This window comes from Bubalus kerabau, chromosome 16 (genome assembly GCF_029407905.1).
Source record: "Bubalus kerabau isolate K-KA32 ecotype Philippines breed swamp buffalo chromosome 16, PCC_UOA_SB_1v2, whole genome shotgun sequence".
NCBI lineage: Eukaryota > Metazoa > Chordata > Mammalia > Artiodactyla > Bovidae > Bubalus > Bubalus kerabau.
Window position 1 is genome coordinate 58423825 of NC_073639.1, and position 18127 is coordinate 58441951.

At 40.8% G+C, this 18127-nt stretch overlaps 1 protein-coding gene across 1 annotated transcript; it reads right to left on the reverse strand.

Moving 5' to 3' along the window:
- Positions 1-4285: 4285 nt before the first annotated feature.
- Positions 4286-15070, reverse strand: ARPC3 (actin related protein 2/3 complex subunit 3). Its single transcript, XM_055550297.1, has 7 exons — positions 14923-15070; positions 12209-12308; positions 9641-9717; positions 6308-6376; positions 5396-5522; positions 4945-5039; positions 4286-4454 (listed from the first exon to the last, which is right to left on the reverse strand). Exons 1-7 carry the CDS (start codon positions 14926-14928, stop codon positions 4392-4394), a joined length of 537 nt encoding a protein of 178 aa, XP_055406272.1. The 5' UTR covers positions 14929-15070; the 3' UTR covers positions 4286-4391.
- Positions 15071-18127: the final 3057 nt, after the last annotated feature.

The window sequence follows — 18127 nt, forward strand, 5'->3', positions numbered from 1 at the left end:
CAGGAAGAGACTGGGCCCTCCACAACATCTTTAAATGGCCACCCCATCTGGGACTACTTCCAGATTTTAAAAAACAGGGACTTCCCAGTGTTTTAGCAACTAAGACTCCGAGCTCCCAAAGCAGGGGCCCAGGTTCGATCCCTGGTCAGGGAACTAGATCCCACATGCTACAACTAAGAGTTCACATTCCACAACCAAGAGATTCCACATGTTGCAACTATCCCACATGCAACTAAGACCCTGTGCTGCCAAACTATTGGCAATTGGCAATAACTATTTAAGAACAAAACCAACAAAACCCCCAAGGCACTGTAAATTGGGTTTTCTGAGCTTGTGGCCAAATACAATTCCAACATAATACCAAAACAACTGCCTCTTAAAGTAAAAATCTAACACATAAAGGTACAACAAAGGTGAGTGAAAGTCACTCAGTCGTGTAAAACTCTTTGTGACCCCATGAACTATACAGTCCATGGAACTCTCTAGGCCAGAATACTGGAATGGGTAGCCTTTCCCTTCTCCAGGGGATCTTCCCAACCGAGTGGCAGTGCAGTAACTTTATGGCCAAAAGTCTTGAGGCACTTTCTAAAATACCTAATTTATAACCTTAACACACCTGGAAAACACGTGGTCCAGTAAGTTTTTGGAAGAACTCATGTTTACTGTCAGCCTAACAATGAAAACCTCTTAAATGCTAATGACTGGCCAAATGTAAAAATGAATGCCACGTAAGGACAGAAAATAGCATGTAAAAATAAATCTATACATTTATGTTCTGTTGATCTTTGATGAGGGAGCCAATACAATTCAAAGAAGGGTAGTCTTTTCCAATAAATGGCACTGGAACCAATGGATAGTCATATGCAAAAGAAAAAAAGTTAGACCCCTACCTCACTTCATATACAAAAGTTAATTTAAAAAATGGATCAAAGACCAAAAATTTCTTGTTACTCTAAATTTGTTACAATGTGGGGAAAAAAAGTCCTAAATATAAGAACTAAAAGGACAAAATGCTTAGGAAACACAGGTGAAAACTGATACTTTGGGACAGGTAATGGTTTTTAAGTATGAACCAAAAACATAAGTGACCAAAGGAAAAATTGACAAATGAGCTTTAACTAAAATTAAATATATCTGTGCTTCAAAAGACACAACCAAGAAATAAAAAAAAACAAGGACCTACTATATAGCACAGTGAACTTAACTCTATATCTTATAATAACCTATAATGGATCTGAAAAAGAATATATCAGAATATTGTAAATTAACTATGAAAGTGAAAGTCACTCAGTTGTGTCCGACTGTGACCCCATGGACTATACAGTCCATGGAATTCTCCAGGCCAGAATACTGGAGTGGGTAGCCTTTCTTTCCCTTCTTCCAGGGGATCTTCCCAACCCAGGGATTGAACCCAGGCCTTCCACATTGCAGGCGGATTCTTTACCAGCTGAGCTACAAGGGAAGCCCAAGAACACTAGAGTGGGTAGCCTATCCCTTCTTCAGCCTATCTTCCTGACCCAGGAATTGAACCGGGGTCTCCTGCATTGCAGGGAGATTCTTTACCAACTGAGCTATTAACTATACTTCAATTAAAAAGGAACAGTTCTTCATAGAAAATAAACATTTCCTTCAAGGTAAAAAAAGAAAAAAGAAAAAAAACCCTATAGAATGGGAGAAATTATCTGCAAATCATGTATCTGATAAGGGCCTAGTATTTAGTATATATATTAAAAAAAAAGCCCTACAACAACAAAAACATAAACAAAAAACGAGCAACGGATTTGAACAAACATTTTTCAAAAAAAGATAGACAAATGGTCAATATCCACATGAAAAGATGTTCAGCATCATTAGCATAAGGGAAATATAAATCAAAATCACAAAATGAGATACTTCACACTCACCAGGGTATCTATACTACTACTACTACTAAGTCGCTTCAGTCGTGTCCAACTCTGTGCGACCCTATAGACCGCAGCCCACCAGGCTCCCCCATCCCTGGGATTCTCCAGGCAAGAATACTGGAGTGGGTTGCCATTTCCTTCTCCAGTGCATGAAAGTGAAAAGTGGAAGGAAGTAAAGTCGCTCAGTCATGTCAGACTCTTAGCGACCCCATGGACTGCAGCCCACCAGGCTCCTCCACCCATGGGATTTTCCAGGCGAGAGTACTGGAGTGAGGGGTATCTATAAACAAATAACAACTGTTGGTGAGGATGTGGGGAAATTAGAACCTTCATGCTTTGCTGGTAGGAATGTAAGACAGTACAGCTGGTGCAGCCTCTGTGGAAAAAAGTCCCGAAGTTCTTCAGAAAGCTACATATAGCTATCATATGACTCAGTAATTCCACTTCTAGGTATGTAACTGAGAGAAATGGAAACCTATGTCCACACAAAAATTTGTACATGAATGTTCTCAGCAGCACTGCTTGTAACAGCCAAAAAAAAAAAAAAAATAGAAGCAACTCAGATGTCCATACACTTATGAATGGACAAATAAAATGGGGTCTATCCACATAATGGAATATTACAGAGCCATTAAAGGGAATGAAGTACTGACACAGGCTACAACATACATGAACCTTAACAACTATGCTGAGAGGCCAGACACAAAAGGATACACATTATTTGATTTCGTATCTATGAGGTGCTAAGAAAAGGTAAATTCTGACACTGAAAGTGGATTAGAGGTGACCAGGAATTGGGAGTTACACGTACCTGGGGTTTAATGAATAGTGTTTCTGTTTAGGGTAACAAAAAAGTTTTGGAAGCAGACAGTGGTGATGGTGGCACAACACTGTATGTACTTAACACCAGTGAATTTTACACTTGAAGTGGTTAAAACATAGTAAATATTATACATTCAGTTCAGTCACTCAATTGTGTTCGACTCTTTGCAACCCCACAGACTGCAGCATGCCAGGCTTCCCCCTCCATCACCAACTCCCGGAGCTTGCTCAAACTCATGTCTGTTGAGTCGGTGATGCCATCCAACCATCTCATCCTCTGTCGTCCCCTTCTTCTCTCGCCTTCAATCTTTCCCAGCATCAGGGTCTTTTCCAACGAGTCAGTTCTTCGCATCAGGTGGCCAAAGGATTGGAGTTTCAGCTTCAGCATCAGTCCTTCCAATGAATATTTAGGACTGATTTCCTTTAGGATTGACTGGTTTGATCTCCCTGCAGTCCAAGGGACTCTCAAGAGTCTTCTCCAACACTACAGTTCAAAAGCATCAATTCTTCAGCTTTCTTTATAGTCCAACTCTCACATCCATACATGACTACTGGAAAAACCGTAGCTTTGACTAGACGAACCTTTGTTGGCAAAGTAATGTCTCTGGCTTTTTAATATGCTGTCTAGTTTGGTCGTAGCTTTTCTTCCTAGGAGCAAGCATCTTTTAATTTCATGGCTGCAGTCACCTTTCTGCAGTGTTTTATCATAATTTTTTTTTAAAAAAAGGAATGAGGTACTGATACACATTATAACATGGATGAACCTTGAAAACATTGTCCTGGGTCAAAGAAACAAGACAGGAAAGACCCCTGTTTTACAATTCCATTTATGTGAAATGTCCAGAAAAGGCAAATCCATAGAGACCGTGGGAGGAAGGGGTTGGAAAGTAATTTGGGGAGGATGATTGCTAAAGAGTACATCTTTTTAGGGTGGTGAAAATCTTCTGGAAAAAAAAAAAAAAAAAAGAAAATCTTCTGGAATTAGTGGTGATGAGAAAAACCTAGTGTATAAAAGGAAATCAACCATGAATATTCATTGGAAGGACTGATGCTGAAGCTCCAAAACTTTGGCCACCTGATTCAAAGAGCCGACTCACTGGAAAAGACCCTGATGCTGGGAAAGATTGAGGGCAGGAGGAGAAGGGGGCGACAGAGGATGAGAAAGTTGGCTGGCATCATTGACTCAATGGGTATGAATTTGAGCAAGCTTCAGGAGACAGTGAAGCCTGGCGTGCTGCAGTCCATGGGGTTGCAAAGAGATGGACATAACTTAGCGACTGAACAGCAACAACGATATATTATCAACTGCTGTACACTTTAAAGTGCATCAAGTGTACACTTGAAAAAGGTGAATACGGTCCCCCCAATTTTTATGTAAATGTCAAAGATAAACAATGGATTTCTTCTGACATGAAATGTTAGAAATTTCTTTATTATTATTTATTAAGCACCAGCTTAATACTGCAGACATTTCAAATCACCAGGCAACAACTCATTTTTCCCCACCCATCCCACCCCAAATTCTTGATAAAGACCTCTTCAAGTACAGACACACGCTCTTCTCTCCTCTGTATAAAACTTTATGAAATAAAGGCAAAGAACTGTGTACATCTTGCTGTGAATGCTGCCCACGGCTGTGGAGCCAGGGTCCACCCGAGGCTGCCTTTATTGTCCAGGTCCTGAAAGACTCTTGTTCATGAACTGTCTCTTCACAAAGCAAGTCCACCACTAACAAGGGGGGACAAAACAAGGACAGTGGTGGTCAAATCACAGTGCAGGTTCAAGGTAAGGTCAGAATACGAATTTACTTAACAAGAAAACTAAATAGTGGTCTGGCAGCCCTTATATTATATAAGCTCTATGAAGGTACATGTAAAATTTTCTTTTTTTCTTTCTTCCTTTCTCTCCTTCTTTCTTTTTTTTCCTGCAGTGACTCACAAGTCACTCAAAATTACGACAACAAAATAAATACATTAAAGCTGTCTCACACAACACCTGTTCTACGGGTTTACAACGCCCCAACCTAAGAACATACAACCAAAATTTCTTATTACAGGTAATTCATTATTCTGTGTGACTCAGGGAACTCCTACCATGTATAAGGTACCAAAGTTAAGCAACACTGCAATGTGAAAACTAAATACCTTAGTGTGTTTAATAGTGGCTACAGGGTAAAAGGTGATTTATCAACTAAATAGGCAATGAAAAGAGTTTTTACCTTGCTGGGTTTATCATTCTGAGGGTCAAAAACTTTCTCACAAAGTCTCAGTCCAGTCTCTTGCCTCAGTTGTTGTAAGTAGGCCCTCATCACCTCTAAAATCAAGAGCAGGTAAAATAAAAAATTATACTTGAGAAAGCATCCCAAATGTGCTAGCTGTTGATTTAGACACAGACCTTGGCAATATTCTTCAACATCTGAACAGGATAAGAAACAGAAACAGCAGTTCAAATGGTTTTAAGATTATACTCATTTTGGTCGAAAAGGTTCTCTACGTGTCATGCTTGTTGCCAAGGATCTTTTGTGAGAGTGACTCTCACAAAGTAGGATAGTGCATGACTAACGATTCCACTCTCAATCTGTACAACAATCAGGTCAGAAAAGGAGGCGGGTCAACAGTCCAGTAGAGAAAACCGTGTGCCACACAGGAAAGGGGAGGAGACATTCTTACCATCTTCCTGTTTGTTCGCAGGTTTGGCGTAAATGGCATTAAGTGGAAAACCAGGCTCTCCAGGAATGGGAAAATTAGTGATTCCCAGTGTATACATTTCTTTCTCGCCTTGGCTTTTAGAATTGCACTTAAAAAAAAAAAAAAAATTATATATACAAATGTAGGGGAAAGGGATATAACATTTCAATTTGCAGTTTTTTAGTCTAAGTGGCTAGGTCTGGGGGTTCTGTTTTTGTGCCCTTTTGTAATCTGGTGAAGCCTGTAGGCTCCTCCTCAAACTAACCTTTTAAATGAGTAAGATAAAACAGGACTACACAAGAATCCAATTATAATGAGACACAATAATTACAATATTTAAAAAAGCAAATTTATGACATAGCCACACATGTGCTCTTTAATGCACTAAATAACAAGACTCAGCAGTGGACCTAACACCTGAATTTTGAAGCAGTAATGAATGTAAATAAAATTTCAAAATATCTTCAATTATAAATGTAGTATGAAAATGCCACAGAAAGTCACAGGTATTGCTAATGCTATTGTGGGCTGCTGCCTACGTTAATAATTAAAGTAAATGCTAGATTTCAGTTGGAGGTTAGTGAAAAGATGTAATCTTTTTTTCACTCAAGTTCATGCACCCCTGAATTCTATCCCCAGACCCTAGGTTAAGAACCCTTGAGCCGTGGGCTTAAAAAAGAATATTTTCGTCAAGATTTCTGTCTTGGAAAAATATATGCAAAGCCTTAAAACACTATTATCCTTATCTTCTCATTAGTCAACTACTGTAAGTTTAGACATCTACATTCAGATTTTCTTCTCAGTCAGAGGAAATATTTTCTACTTCTCCTTAAAGTCTCAACAAGTCTAAACACATATTGTGTTCCTGACAAATGATCATCCAGGCTTAGTTACCTTTTGGAGTTTCTTTAGACACTCAGAAATGTAGAGAGTTATATATATCAAGGTCCTATCGGCTTCATTCTATGGGAAGAAAACAAAACTTAAAAACAGTCCTGAGCAAAATGCAATAATTAATTATAATAAAAAAATTCAACCTTTGTCTTTTGATTTATTAACTGAAAACTGAGAGCACAGTTATCACAGCATCAAAAATTCCCATTCTCCAAATGCAATCTTCTCAAGCCCTCTGTCTGCTCCTGGGGAGGCAGCCACCAGCTTCCTCCCTGAGCTGTGCGGCTGCCCCTGTTTTCCTCAGCTCCCCTTGCCCTGGGTTCCTGAGAAGTTGTACTAGTAACTTCTCCTTCTAGGAAGGAGAGCTAACAAAGCCGCCTGGAAAACCTGAGGTGAACCATATGGCTGGTTAATCTTTAAAAGCCCTTTCACTTAAGGATCTGTGCCGAGAATAGAAACATTTATGACTCTAAAGGAGGAAGCAATTATTTCACAACTGACCTATTCTTGAAGAGCTCCAAAAGTCCAACTCTTGACCTGACCCAACGGAAAATGTGGAGAAGACAAATGGATGCTAATCAAATGTGGCACGTACTTCAGGTCAAATTTTACATAGATTTATAATTTTAAATAAACAAACTACACTTTTCCCTATTTTTAAGAGTCTATGATATTCGAGAGAGAATGAAATGTGGTGGAATTTTAATACTAACACCACACTTAAGACCATGCATTAGATTAGAAACGTCCATAATTTCACAGACTGTTTAGATCCCAGTTTATTGTCCAAGAGTCTACAATTACAGATTTCACACTCTGTTGGATTCCAAGAGATTAAAGTTTGGCAAGGAGTTGAAAGAAGCAAAAAGTAAAGGAGAAAAGGAAAGATATACCCATTTGAATGCAGAGTTCCAAAGAATAGCAAGGAGAGGTAAGAAAGCTTTCCTCAGTGATCAGTGCAAAGAAATAGAGGAAAACAACAGAATGAGAAAGACTAGAGATCTCTTCAAGAAAATTAGAGATACTAAGGGGATACTTCCTACAAAGACGGGCTCAATAAAGGACAGAAATGGTATGGACCTAACAGAATCAGAAGATATTAAAAAGAGGTGGCAAGAATACACAGAAGAATTGTACAAAAAAGAACTTCACGACCCAGATAATCATGATGGTGTGATCACTCACCTAAAGCCAGACATCCTGGAATGTGAAGTCAAGAGGGCCTTAGGAAGCATCACTACAAACAAAGCTAGTGGAGGTGATAGAATTCCAGTTGAGCTATTTCAAATCCTAAAAGATGATGCTATGAAAGTGCTACACTCAATATGCCAGCAAATTTGGAAAAGTCAGCAGTGACCACAGGACTAGAAAAGGTCAGTTTTCATTCCAATCCCTAAGAAAGGCAATGCCAAAGAATGCTCAAACTACTGCACAATTACACTCATCTCACACTAGTAAAGTAATGCTCAAAACTCCCCAAGCTAGGCTTCAGCAATATATGAACTGTGAACTTCCAGATGTTCAAGCTGGTTTTAGAAAAGGCAGAGGAACCAGAGATCAAATTGCCAACATCTGCTGGATCATCAAAAAAGCAAGAGAGTTCCAGAAAAACATCTATTTCTGCTTTATTGACTATGCCAAAGTCTTTGACTGTGTGGATCACAATAAATTGTGGAAAATTCTGAAAGAGATGGGAATACCAGACCACCTGACCTGCCTCTTGAGAAATCTGTATGCAGGTCAGGAAGCAACAGTTAGAACTGGACATGGAACAACAGACTGGTTGCAAATAGGAAAAGGAGTATGTCAAGGCTGTATACTGTCACCCTGCTTATTTAACTTATATTCAGAGGATATCATGAGAAACGCTGGGCTGGATGAAGCACAAGCTGGAATCAAGATTGCAGGGTGAAATATCAATAACCTCAGATATACAGATGACACCACCCTTATGGCAGAAAGTGAAGAACTAAAGACCCTCTTGATGAAACTGAAAGAGGAGAGTGAAAAAGTTGGCTTAAAGCTCAACATTCAGAAAATTAAGATCATGGCATCCGTTCCCATCATTTCATGGCAAACAGATGGGGAAACAGTGGCAGACTTTATTTTCTTGGGCTCCAAAATCACTGCAGATGGTGACTGAAGCCATGAAATTAAAAAACGCTTACTCCTTGAAGAAAAGTTATGACAAGCCTAGACAGCATATTAAAAAGCAGAGACATTACTTTACCAACAGAAGTCCGTCTAGTCAAAGCTATGGTTTTTCCAGTAATCATATATGGATGTGAGAGTTGGACTATAAAGAAAGCTGAGCACCAAAGAATTGATGCTTTTGAACTGTGGTGTTGGAGAAGACTCCTGAGAGTCCCTTGGACTGCAGGGATATCAAACCAGTCAATCCTAAAGGAAATCAGTCCTAAATATTCATTGGAAGGACTGATGCTGAAGCTGAAACTCCAATCCTTTGGCCACCTGATGCGAAGAACTGACTCATTTGAAAAGACCTTGATGCTGGCAAAGATTGAAGGCTTAAGGAGAAGATGACGACAGAAGATGAGATGGTTGAGTTGGCATCACCGACTCAATGGACATGAGTTTGGGTAAACTCCGGGAGTTGGTGATGGAGGGGGAAGCCTGGTGTGCTGCAGTCCATGGGGTCACAAAGAGTTGGACACGACTGGGCGACTGAACTGAACTGAAATTCCATAATCTAGAACATTATCAAGAAGAGTTATTGACATTCCTTGTAACTTGCTCACAGAAGCATCTCAGAGAACTTCTTTACATTTCTCCCTTTCCTTTTCTACCCACTTCCACTTCTCCCTTCCTCCTGAGATCACAAGAACTATGAGGTTGAGGGAAGGGTCCAGGACACAGAAGTATGTAAAAAACCGCATGCAAAATTTTTTGGTTTTGGTCTCGTACAAAATAGGTGCTTAATACTGCTGAGTAAATAAATATAAAAAAGTGTCTATACAAGGGTACATCTCCTCAGTATAGGACCAAACAATATTTAAGCTCTGTGAGCCACAGTCTGTCACAACTACTCAACTCAGCTGCTGTGGCATGAAAGCACCCATAGGTGATGTGTAAACAAATGCAAATGGCTATGTTCCAGTAAAATTTACAAAAAGATGTGGTAGGCCGGATTTGGCCCTCAGACAGTGTCTGCAAAACCATGGTGAACTAAGATTAACATAGAATTAGGCACTGTTCTGGATTTTAAAAATCACACAATCTAATTTCATTGTACTTATTCCTCACATTAACTCTGACTGCCAAGTACATACTATCCCCATCAGAAAACTAAAGAGCAAAAGGTTTGTACTTTACCTTAATTTCATAGTTTTTGAAGAAGACATTGGCCTTAAAGTAATAGATAGCTTCATCCACAATATCTGTATCTTTTGCTAAGCAGGGCAGGATGGGAGAAAGGCAGAGGATGTTAGCCAAATGTAAAACATAACATTTAAAAAGCTATAAAGAAAAAAAAAAAATTAAAGCTCAACAGTCAATGGCTTTGGAATTGAATAACATAAAATCAGGCTACTGAAACAAAGTCTTTAAAAAAAATTTCTAGAAAAATAAGCACATGGTTTATTCAGACAGCTTTATTGTCTTCATAAAAATTACACATGCTCATTAGAAACAAATGAATCAACACAGGAAAAAAAAAGTAATTGTCACCCTAATCTCACTACCCAGAAATAACTACTCTCAGCATTTGGTGAACATCACTCCAGACGTTTCTCAATGCATTTACAAAAACAGACTGAGACACAGACTAAATTTCATAAATTGCTTTCTTAAAAATATTTGGATGGCCAAAAAGTTCATTCGGGCTTTTCCAAAAGATGTTACAGAAAACCCCAACAAACTTTTTGGCCAACCCAATACAAAGAATTCCATACAATTTTATTTGAACTTACATACTACAGCTTTAGGGGAAAAAACTCTCAGCTGTTCATTTAGGAATGTACTGGGATTCACATATACATCTTTCTTTTTACAAAAACTGTGAGTTCAAATATGTACAATCTGTTCAAGGCGGCTAGAGACTGAGAAAAACCAGAAGTACTGTTGTAACAAAGACAGATCTCATTATAAAATTTCTTTGGCTTTTTTTGGGTTTTCCTTTTTTTATTTTAAAAAGGTCACAATCCCAGGGTCTTGATATCCGGCAGCTGGTTTTAGCAATGCAGAAACGGTTATTTTCATTTCGCAACCCTGACTGCTATCCCTCTCATACAGCAGAAATGCAGAAGCTTTCGTACTCTAATCCAGTTGTCTTTATCTTTGCCCATTCCCCTGCTGGAGAATTTTAACAGAACTCTTTTCTTTCCCCTCCTTTAAAAAATTTTTTTTGGACATGTGGGATCTTAGTTCCCCATCCAAGGGTCGAACTGACACCCCCTATAGTAGAAGCATGCAGTCTTAACCACTGGACCACCACAGAAGTCCCCAAAAGAATTCTAACTCTAGACTTATGTTCCCTGTGATCTATTCTCTTATTTGCAAAAAGGAAACTTCTTTCTATGATCCCACAGTGCTTACAAAAACCAGCTAGCTCTACTGTCATGTTGCAGAGGAAGGGAAAGAGGCTAGCTGATAGGATTCAGGCTAGTTGATAGGATTCAGAACAGAGAAGAGCATTTGGTATATATAAGGTGTTCAAAAGATATCTGTTGAATGTAAATAACTAGATTAATGCTAACAGTTACTTAGTCCATAGCACAGGCTTATATTTCTCCGTAATTCCAATTCAGTCCTATTCCAGCCCCCTAGGGAAGAGTTAACAGGTCACTTTTAACTATAGAAATCATGAAGTTCCAGTTTCCTGCAGTCCCATTCTCTCTCAAGGGCCCAAGAATCGCAAAGGTGGTAATTAAATTTACTTCATCCTTGTCAATTATGTCTTCTGATATACTACATGGTATTTTGTCACAATCTGGGAAGTAATCTGGTCAAATACTGATCCTTATTCTTCATCTGCCAAAGAATAATGTCATTCTTTTACATTAGTTTTCCTGTTTTGGGTGGCTTTTTTTTTTCCATCTCAGAACAAGAGTGTGGTGACTCACCAAATTTATTAAGTTTACTGAGCTTTAAACTGGTATTGAAAACAAAACCAAATTAAGAGGAAGTCAAGTCAAATAAACTGGCCAGAAGAATGGAGACAGGGTCAGTACAAAATTAGTAATCTAAACTATGGTCTTGGAAACCACAAATGGAACTCAGTGCAGACCCTTCCTGGCTGCAGGGAAACCATGTTTAATATAACACAAATTGCACTGTTGGCAGAACATCTCCGAATGTCGTCAGAAGAGTCTCAGATAGTATCTGAAAAGAATGAGGCATTCTGAACAGAGAAAAAAAAAAAAGCTCCAAAAAAAAAGGTGAGTGCCAAGAAAGAAAGCAAAAGATACAAAATTCAGAAAAGCAAGAGAAGAAATGAATAATGTTATACAGGATACTTAAAACTGAGATACTGGTAAAAACTGGGATCCTGAAGAATGGACAAAGGAAGTAGATTTAGATAAAGAAAGAGGTTAAAACACGCTTTGTTTTTTCCAGCTTGATGACACAGAAAGGATGGGGACACGATGTTCTATAGAAGCAGCAGCATTAGATTAGTAAGAACTGACTGATGATAGGAAGAGTGTTGAGAATTAAGCACATTTCCTCTTCCCTCTCAACAAAATATCCCAGAGAAACTGGCAGCAATAATACAGTTTCCTATTAAATGCAACATCTACCCAAGATCTGAGAAGGTGGAAAGCACAATATTCATCAAGCAAATAGAAAATACAAGAGCAATCTGAGAAAGTATTTCCCTGATGTGCTAACATCAGAGGGTTTCATACCAAAATGTGAAAATAATGGAAAGGGGTTTTGACTTACTCTCTCTAGGGGCAGGTCCTTTGAACTGACTTCTGATAGGCAATAGTGCCATGTTTCCAATGAGTTTGGTGTCAGGGTCCATGAGGGAAGAGTGGTAAGCCTGTAGGGACAAGCCAGGTAGAACACAGAAGCAGAAAGAGAGCAAATGTCACTGGGGCAAACAAGTACATTTCCTTAAAGGAAAAAAAAAAAGAATAACTCATCCAAGATAAACTGGCTCATGAAAACTACCAAAGTTTGAGGAATTCTGAGAAAATTTGAGGCAAGCTGGTTGTTAAACACAGCCATTATTAAAAATAAAATTATATAAATTTTCAATTAAATAAATTATATTAAAAACAAAGGTAATAAATATTTGACACTTTCATTATTTCCTATTTTAAAATTATTTTACCAATGTCTGTGATCTTAAGGTTAGTTATGTCTTTTGCACCTACGGTGGAAACACTTTATGATAAGGTGCTACTGTGCTTCCCTTCCAATTTCACATTTGGTGACAGAACATTGGTAACTGGTGGGGTATTCACACTATAGAAATAGGCAAACACTATATAAATTAGAGGTACCCAGCAACCTAGGTGTTGTTAAAACCACAATCCAAGCACTGGCTCTTCAGCTCTGCCACTTCCTGGCTTTATGCCTTTTGACTAAGACATCACTTTTCTTTTCTTAGCCTATTTCCACATTTGTAAAATAAAAACATATATACTTGTTTTCAGTGGGTGGATGTGAGTTAGAGGAGGGAGGAAAAAAATCACATTTATGAGAACAATTTATAGGCTAATTTCTAGTTTGGCATTTTACAAGATGTCTGGCTTTTTCTAAGACAACATGGGCCCCAGTCATTTATTCATTCATTCATCAAAAGATTACTAAGTACCTTCTGTGTGCAAGGCATGTGGAAATATTGGCATGCAAGACCAGCCCTGGCTCTGTCGGGTGAATAGAGGAGACAGATAATAAGTAAGTGATCACAGGGGAAGTTAAGGGTGCTCTTTGTGCACCTGGAATGATGAGTACAAGGCATTAGGGTTCTGGCTTAAAATCTGGCTTTATCAAGATTTACTAGTGTGCTTACATATTTAAGGGCTTCCCTGGTGGCTCAAATGGTAAAGAATCTGCCTGCAATGCAGGAGACCTGGGTTCAATCCCTGGGTTGGGAAGATCCTCTAGAGGAGGAAATGGCAACCCACTTCAGTATTCTTGCCTAGAGGAGGAGCCCAGGATTCTTGCCTAGGACAGAGGAGCCTAGTAGGACCCATGGGATCCCAAAGAGTCAGACTCGACTGAGTGACTTTCACTTTATGTGAAAATGGATTTAAAATGGATAACTAACTACGACCTACTGTACAGCACATGGAACTCTGCCCATTGTAATGTGGCAGCCTGAATGGGAGGGGAGTGTGGGGAAGAATAGATAGTGTATAGGTATGGCTGAGTCCCTTTGCTGTTCACCTTAAACTATCACAACATTGTTAATCTACTACACCCCAATACAAACACACAACACACACACACATACTGGTGTGTTGCACACACTAGTGTGCAACTTTAGGCAAGTTACTTAACTTCTCTGAGCCTCAACTGCCTCCTCTGCAAAATGAAAAACCACTAACATATCTACTTAATATCACTCCGAGGATTACTTAGGGAATAATTTATACAAACTCCTGACATGCATCAGGAGTCAAACGGTAGCTATGGGATTCAGGAAACATAGAACTATGCTTTACTCCTTTTTATTAGATACGCTTCATCTAACGCAGCCCTATCCTCCCCTGCACTAGCTATACTGTCTTGTTACCCACTTATTACCTTCATGGCATTTGTCACTATCTGAAACAATCCCCCTTATTTTATTTACATTTACAGATTTATTATGTCTCCTCATTAGAATGTAAACTCCTTAAGAATAGGGATTTGTTGGCCTTATTCACTGCTATAATAGTGCTTTGGCATGCAGCAGATGCTAAACATCACGTTACTCAACATGCTTTTTCCTCATCTGCAAAATGGAGACCATGATGGTGATAAATCTACCCCTGCGGCTGTCAGAAATTAACAACAACCAAACCACCTTCAATTTTAACTCCTACTCTGATGCACATGAAAACAAACATTTGGAAACTAGGCGCGGACCTTGCACCTGCTCGGAGAGCCCTAAACCCAGCGGCTCAGGGGTGGCAGCCACTGACGGGGCAACAGGAGAGGAGGAGTCAGGGAAGTGGGGTCGGACAGGCGACAGGCAGCATAAGGGACCCGCCTCCAGAGGCGAAGAAGGAAGTGGGCCTACAGGGAAAAAAAAAAAAGAAGCCGGGCCCTAGCTGTGATATGAGAAATTAAAAGGGCACCCCTTGCCTTCGAGGCTCTAGTGAGGCTTTGGGAACCCCGCTGGAATCGGGGGGATGGGGAGAGGCACAAAAAGCGATAAAAAGGATCAAGCTTGGAGAGGAGAGAGCAGACTTGTGGCGGTCTCCTGAGCACGCCCCGGGTCTCTGGCCCACTCTGCCATGCCCTGTTCCTCCACGGCCGGCCGACATCCCAGAGCCGCCCTAAGCCCACAGAGGCCGGCCCCTCTCCTCTTGCCTTTCCCCTTCTCAGGCCCTTGCTTTCTCTCTGCCCTCCTCGGCCCGCTTTTCTCAGCGCACGCAAGACTCCTCGCGACTCTCTCAAATCCCCGCCGTCTTCCGACACCCCCACTTTGGCCCATTTACCGGCATCTTGCAGGCGCCCGGGTCTCCACCCCAACGAAGAGAATCTGGTTAGAGCTCGGCGGTTCCGGTCTGGCAGCCGGGGCGGGGTAGGCGGAAGTGAGCCGGAAGGGGAGGGCGAGGGCAGGACGCCGCGCTTCCGGCCTCGCAGTATGTGGCTAGCCGCTGCGGCTGCGCGGATCCGACAGGGCACCAGGGGGCGCTTGAGCCCTAAGCAGGGGCTCTGAGTATCGCGCCTGCGTGAAGTGTGGGCGAGAAAGAGGTTGATTTTGGGGTTACAGAATCCTAGATATATCACCTCTTTTGCTTTTTCTCAAAGATCACCTTTTCAGTAGCATTCCCTGGGTCATCCTAAATTCAGTCCCACTTCACTCCCCTTTCCCTCAGTTCTTATGATTCTTTTATGTTTTACTTCTGGGTTTTGTCTCCGTCCATTCGTATGAACGTCAAAAATGCAAGGATTGTCTGTTTTGTTCACTGCTTATATCCCTATACCTGTAATAGGACGGTACAAGGTAAGCATCAATGATATGTGTTGAGTGCAAGAATGAACTCAAACCACTGATTTTAAAAAGGAAAAAACGATCACAGAAGGGATTTGTGTATTACTCTTGTGTGATTACGTACTGCGATTCTTTGTGTAATGGTTGAGAAAAACTGGGTTTGAATTCAGCTCCAGCATTTATTGGCTGTGTCACCTTGGGCAAGTTAACCTCCATACCTCAGTTTCCTCATCTGAAAATGGAGATAACAGTGATTACGTCAGTTTTGTGAGGATGAAATGAATTGCATGGAATGTGCTTAGAACTTACATGCCTGGAACATACTAAAAGCTAAGGAATTCTTAACCTTTACTGGAAAGCACCTCAGGTTAAAAGCCAAGTTCTGGTCAAAGTGCACCTTTTAGGAGGAGACTTCCTTGGTGGTCCCAGATGGTAAAGATAGTCTTCTCTGGTGGCTCAGATGGTAAAGAATCTGCCTGCAATGCAGGAGACCGGGGTTCAAGGTTCTCCAGGAAGAGCCCCTGGAGAAGGGCACGACAACCCACTCCAGTATTCTTGCCTGGAGAATTCCGTGGACAACGGAGCCTGGTGGGCTACAGTCCATGGAGTCGCAGACAGTTGGACACGACTGAGTGACTAACACACAAGAGGAGGCTTCTTTGATGAGAGCAAAGTAGCCCCACAATCATGCTCCTTTTCATTATTTTTTTTTTCTTCTTCACATTCCTTATTAGAGGTTTCCTTGTTTATAGTCTTAAGGGCCCAGCAGATCAGACTAAGGTCCTTTTTGGCCTCAGCATTCCTATTCTTTCCTGTACCTGGCACCTACTCATAAATTTGTCTAAAGAATCATGTCAGGCTCTCCTACAAGGCACTGAAATCTTTCAGGACTGGAATTGTCATATTCATCTTTTAAACCCCCGTGTCCAGAGGGGAAGGAAATGGAATCTGGCCCTTCACATTTTCCCCCACAGGCACACACCAAACTCTCCATAAGGCTAAATGAGGGAGGTATAGCTCAAGCAGGATGAGGGCAAATGAAAAGGTGTCTTATCTTCCTTCCTCTCTCACGTGACAGTAACATTTCTAAAATCTAGCAACACTGAGATCAGGGTGTTTTTGCCCTTTGCATACTCAAGGGCCACAGAAAAAAGAAAAAGCAACAGAGTTCCAAAAAAAATCTACTTCTGCTTTATTGACTATCCCAAAGCCTTTGACTGTTTGAATCACAACAAACTGTGGAAAATTCTTAAGGAGATGGGAACACCAGACCACCTGATCCGCCTCCTGAGAAATCTGTATGCAGATTACCATAACTGTAAGCAACAGTTAGAACTGGGCATGAAACAACAGACTGGTTCCAAATAGGGAAAGGAGTATGTCAAGGCTGCTTATTTATTGTCACTCTGCTTATTTAACATATATGCAGAGTACACCATGAGAAACGCTGGGCTGGATGAAGCACAAGCTGGAATCAAGATTGCAGGGAGAAATATCAATAACCTCAGATATGCAGATGACACCACCCTTATGGCAGAAAGCAAAGAACTAAACAACCTCTTGATGAAGTGAAAGAGGAGAGTGAAAAAGTTGGTTTAAAGCTCAACATTCAGAAAACTAACATCATGGCATCTGGTCCTATCACTTCATGGCAAATAGATGGGAAAACAGTGGAAACAGTGACAGACTTTATTTTTTTTGGTTCCAAAATCACTGGAGGTGGTGACTGCAGCCATGAAATTAAAAGATGCTTGCTCCTTGGAAGAAAAGTCATGATCAACCTAGACAGCGTATTAAAAAGCAGAGACATTACTTTGCCAACAAAGGTCCATCTAGTCAAGGCTATGGTTTTTCCAGTAGTCACATATGGATGTGAGAGTTGGACTATAAAGAAAGCTGAGCACCGAAGAACTGATGCTTTTGAACTGTGGTGCTGGAGAAGACTCTTGAGAGTCCCTTGGACTGCAGGAAGATCCAACCAGTCCATGCTAAAGGACATCAGTCCTGAGTGTTCACTGGAAGGACTGATGGCTGAAGTTGAAACTCCAATACTTTGGCCACCTGATGCAAGGAGCTGGAAAAGACCCTGATGGTGGGAAAGACTGAAGGCAGGAGGAGCAGGGGATGACAGAGGATGAGATGGTTGGATGGCATCACCGACTCAGGGGACATGAGTTTGAGTAAACACCAGGAGGCCTGGTGTGCTGCAGTCCATGGGGTTGCCAAGTTGGAGACAACTGAGCGACTGAACTGAACTGGGCCACAGAAGAAGTCCCTAAGAAGCCCAGTCTGTCCTCACGTTGTCTACTACTCATGTTCTCCTAAGTGCCCCTGTGAGAGTTAGCTCACACCAGCAGATTATGGTGCAAATACCCAACTCTTGCCCCCAGCCTGGGCCCCCAGGCACATTGCTATCAGTTACCCCTGATAGCTATGGCTCCTCACACTTTACATCTTTAATGAAAATGGATCAAATTTGACACTGTAGGTGTACTTCTGCTATCTAGGCCCAAGAATGATTAAAAATTTAACCTGAGTTGCAGGTTTTCTACAGGGACTTGATCTGCATCAGTAGGAAGATCCAACACCAATGGAACCTGGACCTGCTGTGAGGATTAAATGAAAGAGATTCTGCTTTCCGTTAGCAGGGTGTGGGTTATTAGCGGGTGCTGGAGAAGTATATGTTGACTGATTAGCCATTCCCT

What these genes read in the sequence shown, in the direction of transcription:
- ARPC3 (XM_055550297.1), bottom strand. An exon ending in TGCGAACAAACAGGAAGATG is followed by an intron (nt 5,040 to 5,395) that starts GTAAGAATGTCT and finishes TCTTGATTTTAG; the next exon opens with AGGTGATGAGGGCCTACTTA. An exon ending in AGAATGATAAACCCAGCAAG is followed by an intron (nt 4,455 to 4,944) that starts GTAAAAACTCTT and finishes CCCCCTTGTTAG; the next exon opens with TGGTGGACTTGCTTTGTGAA.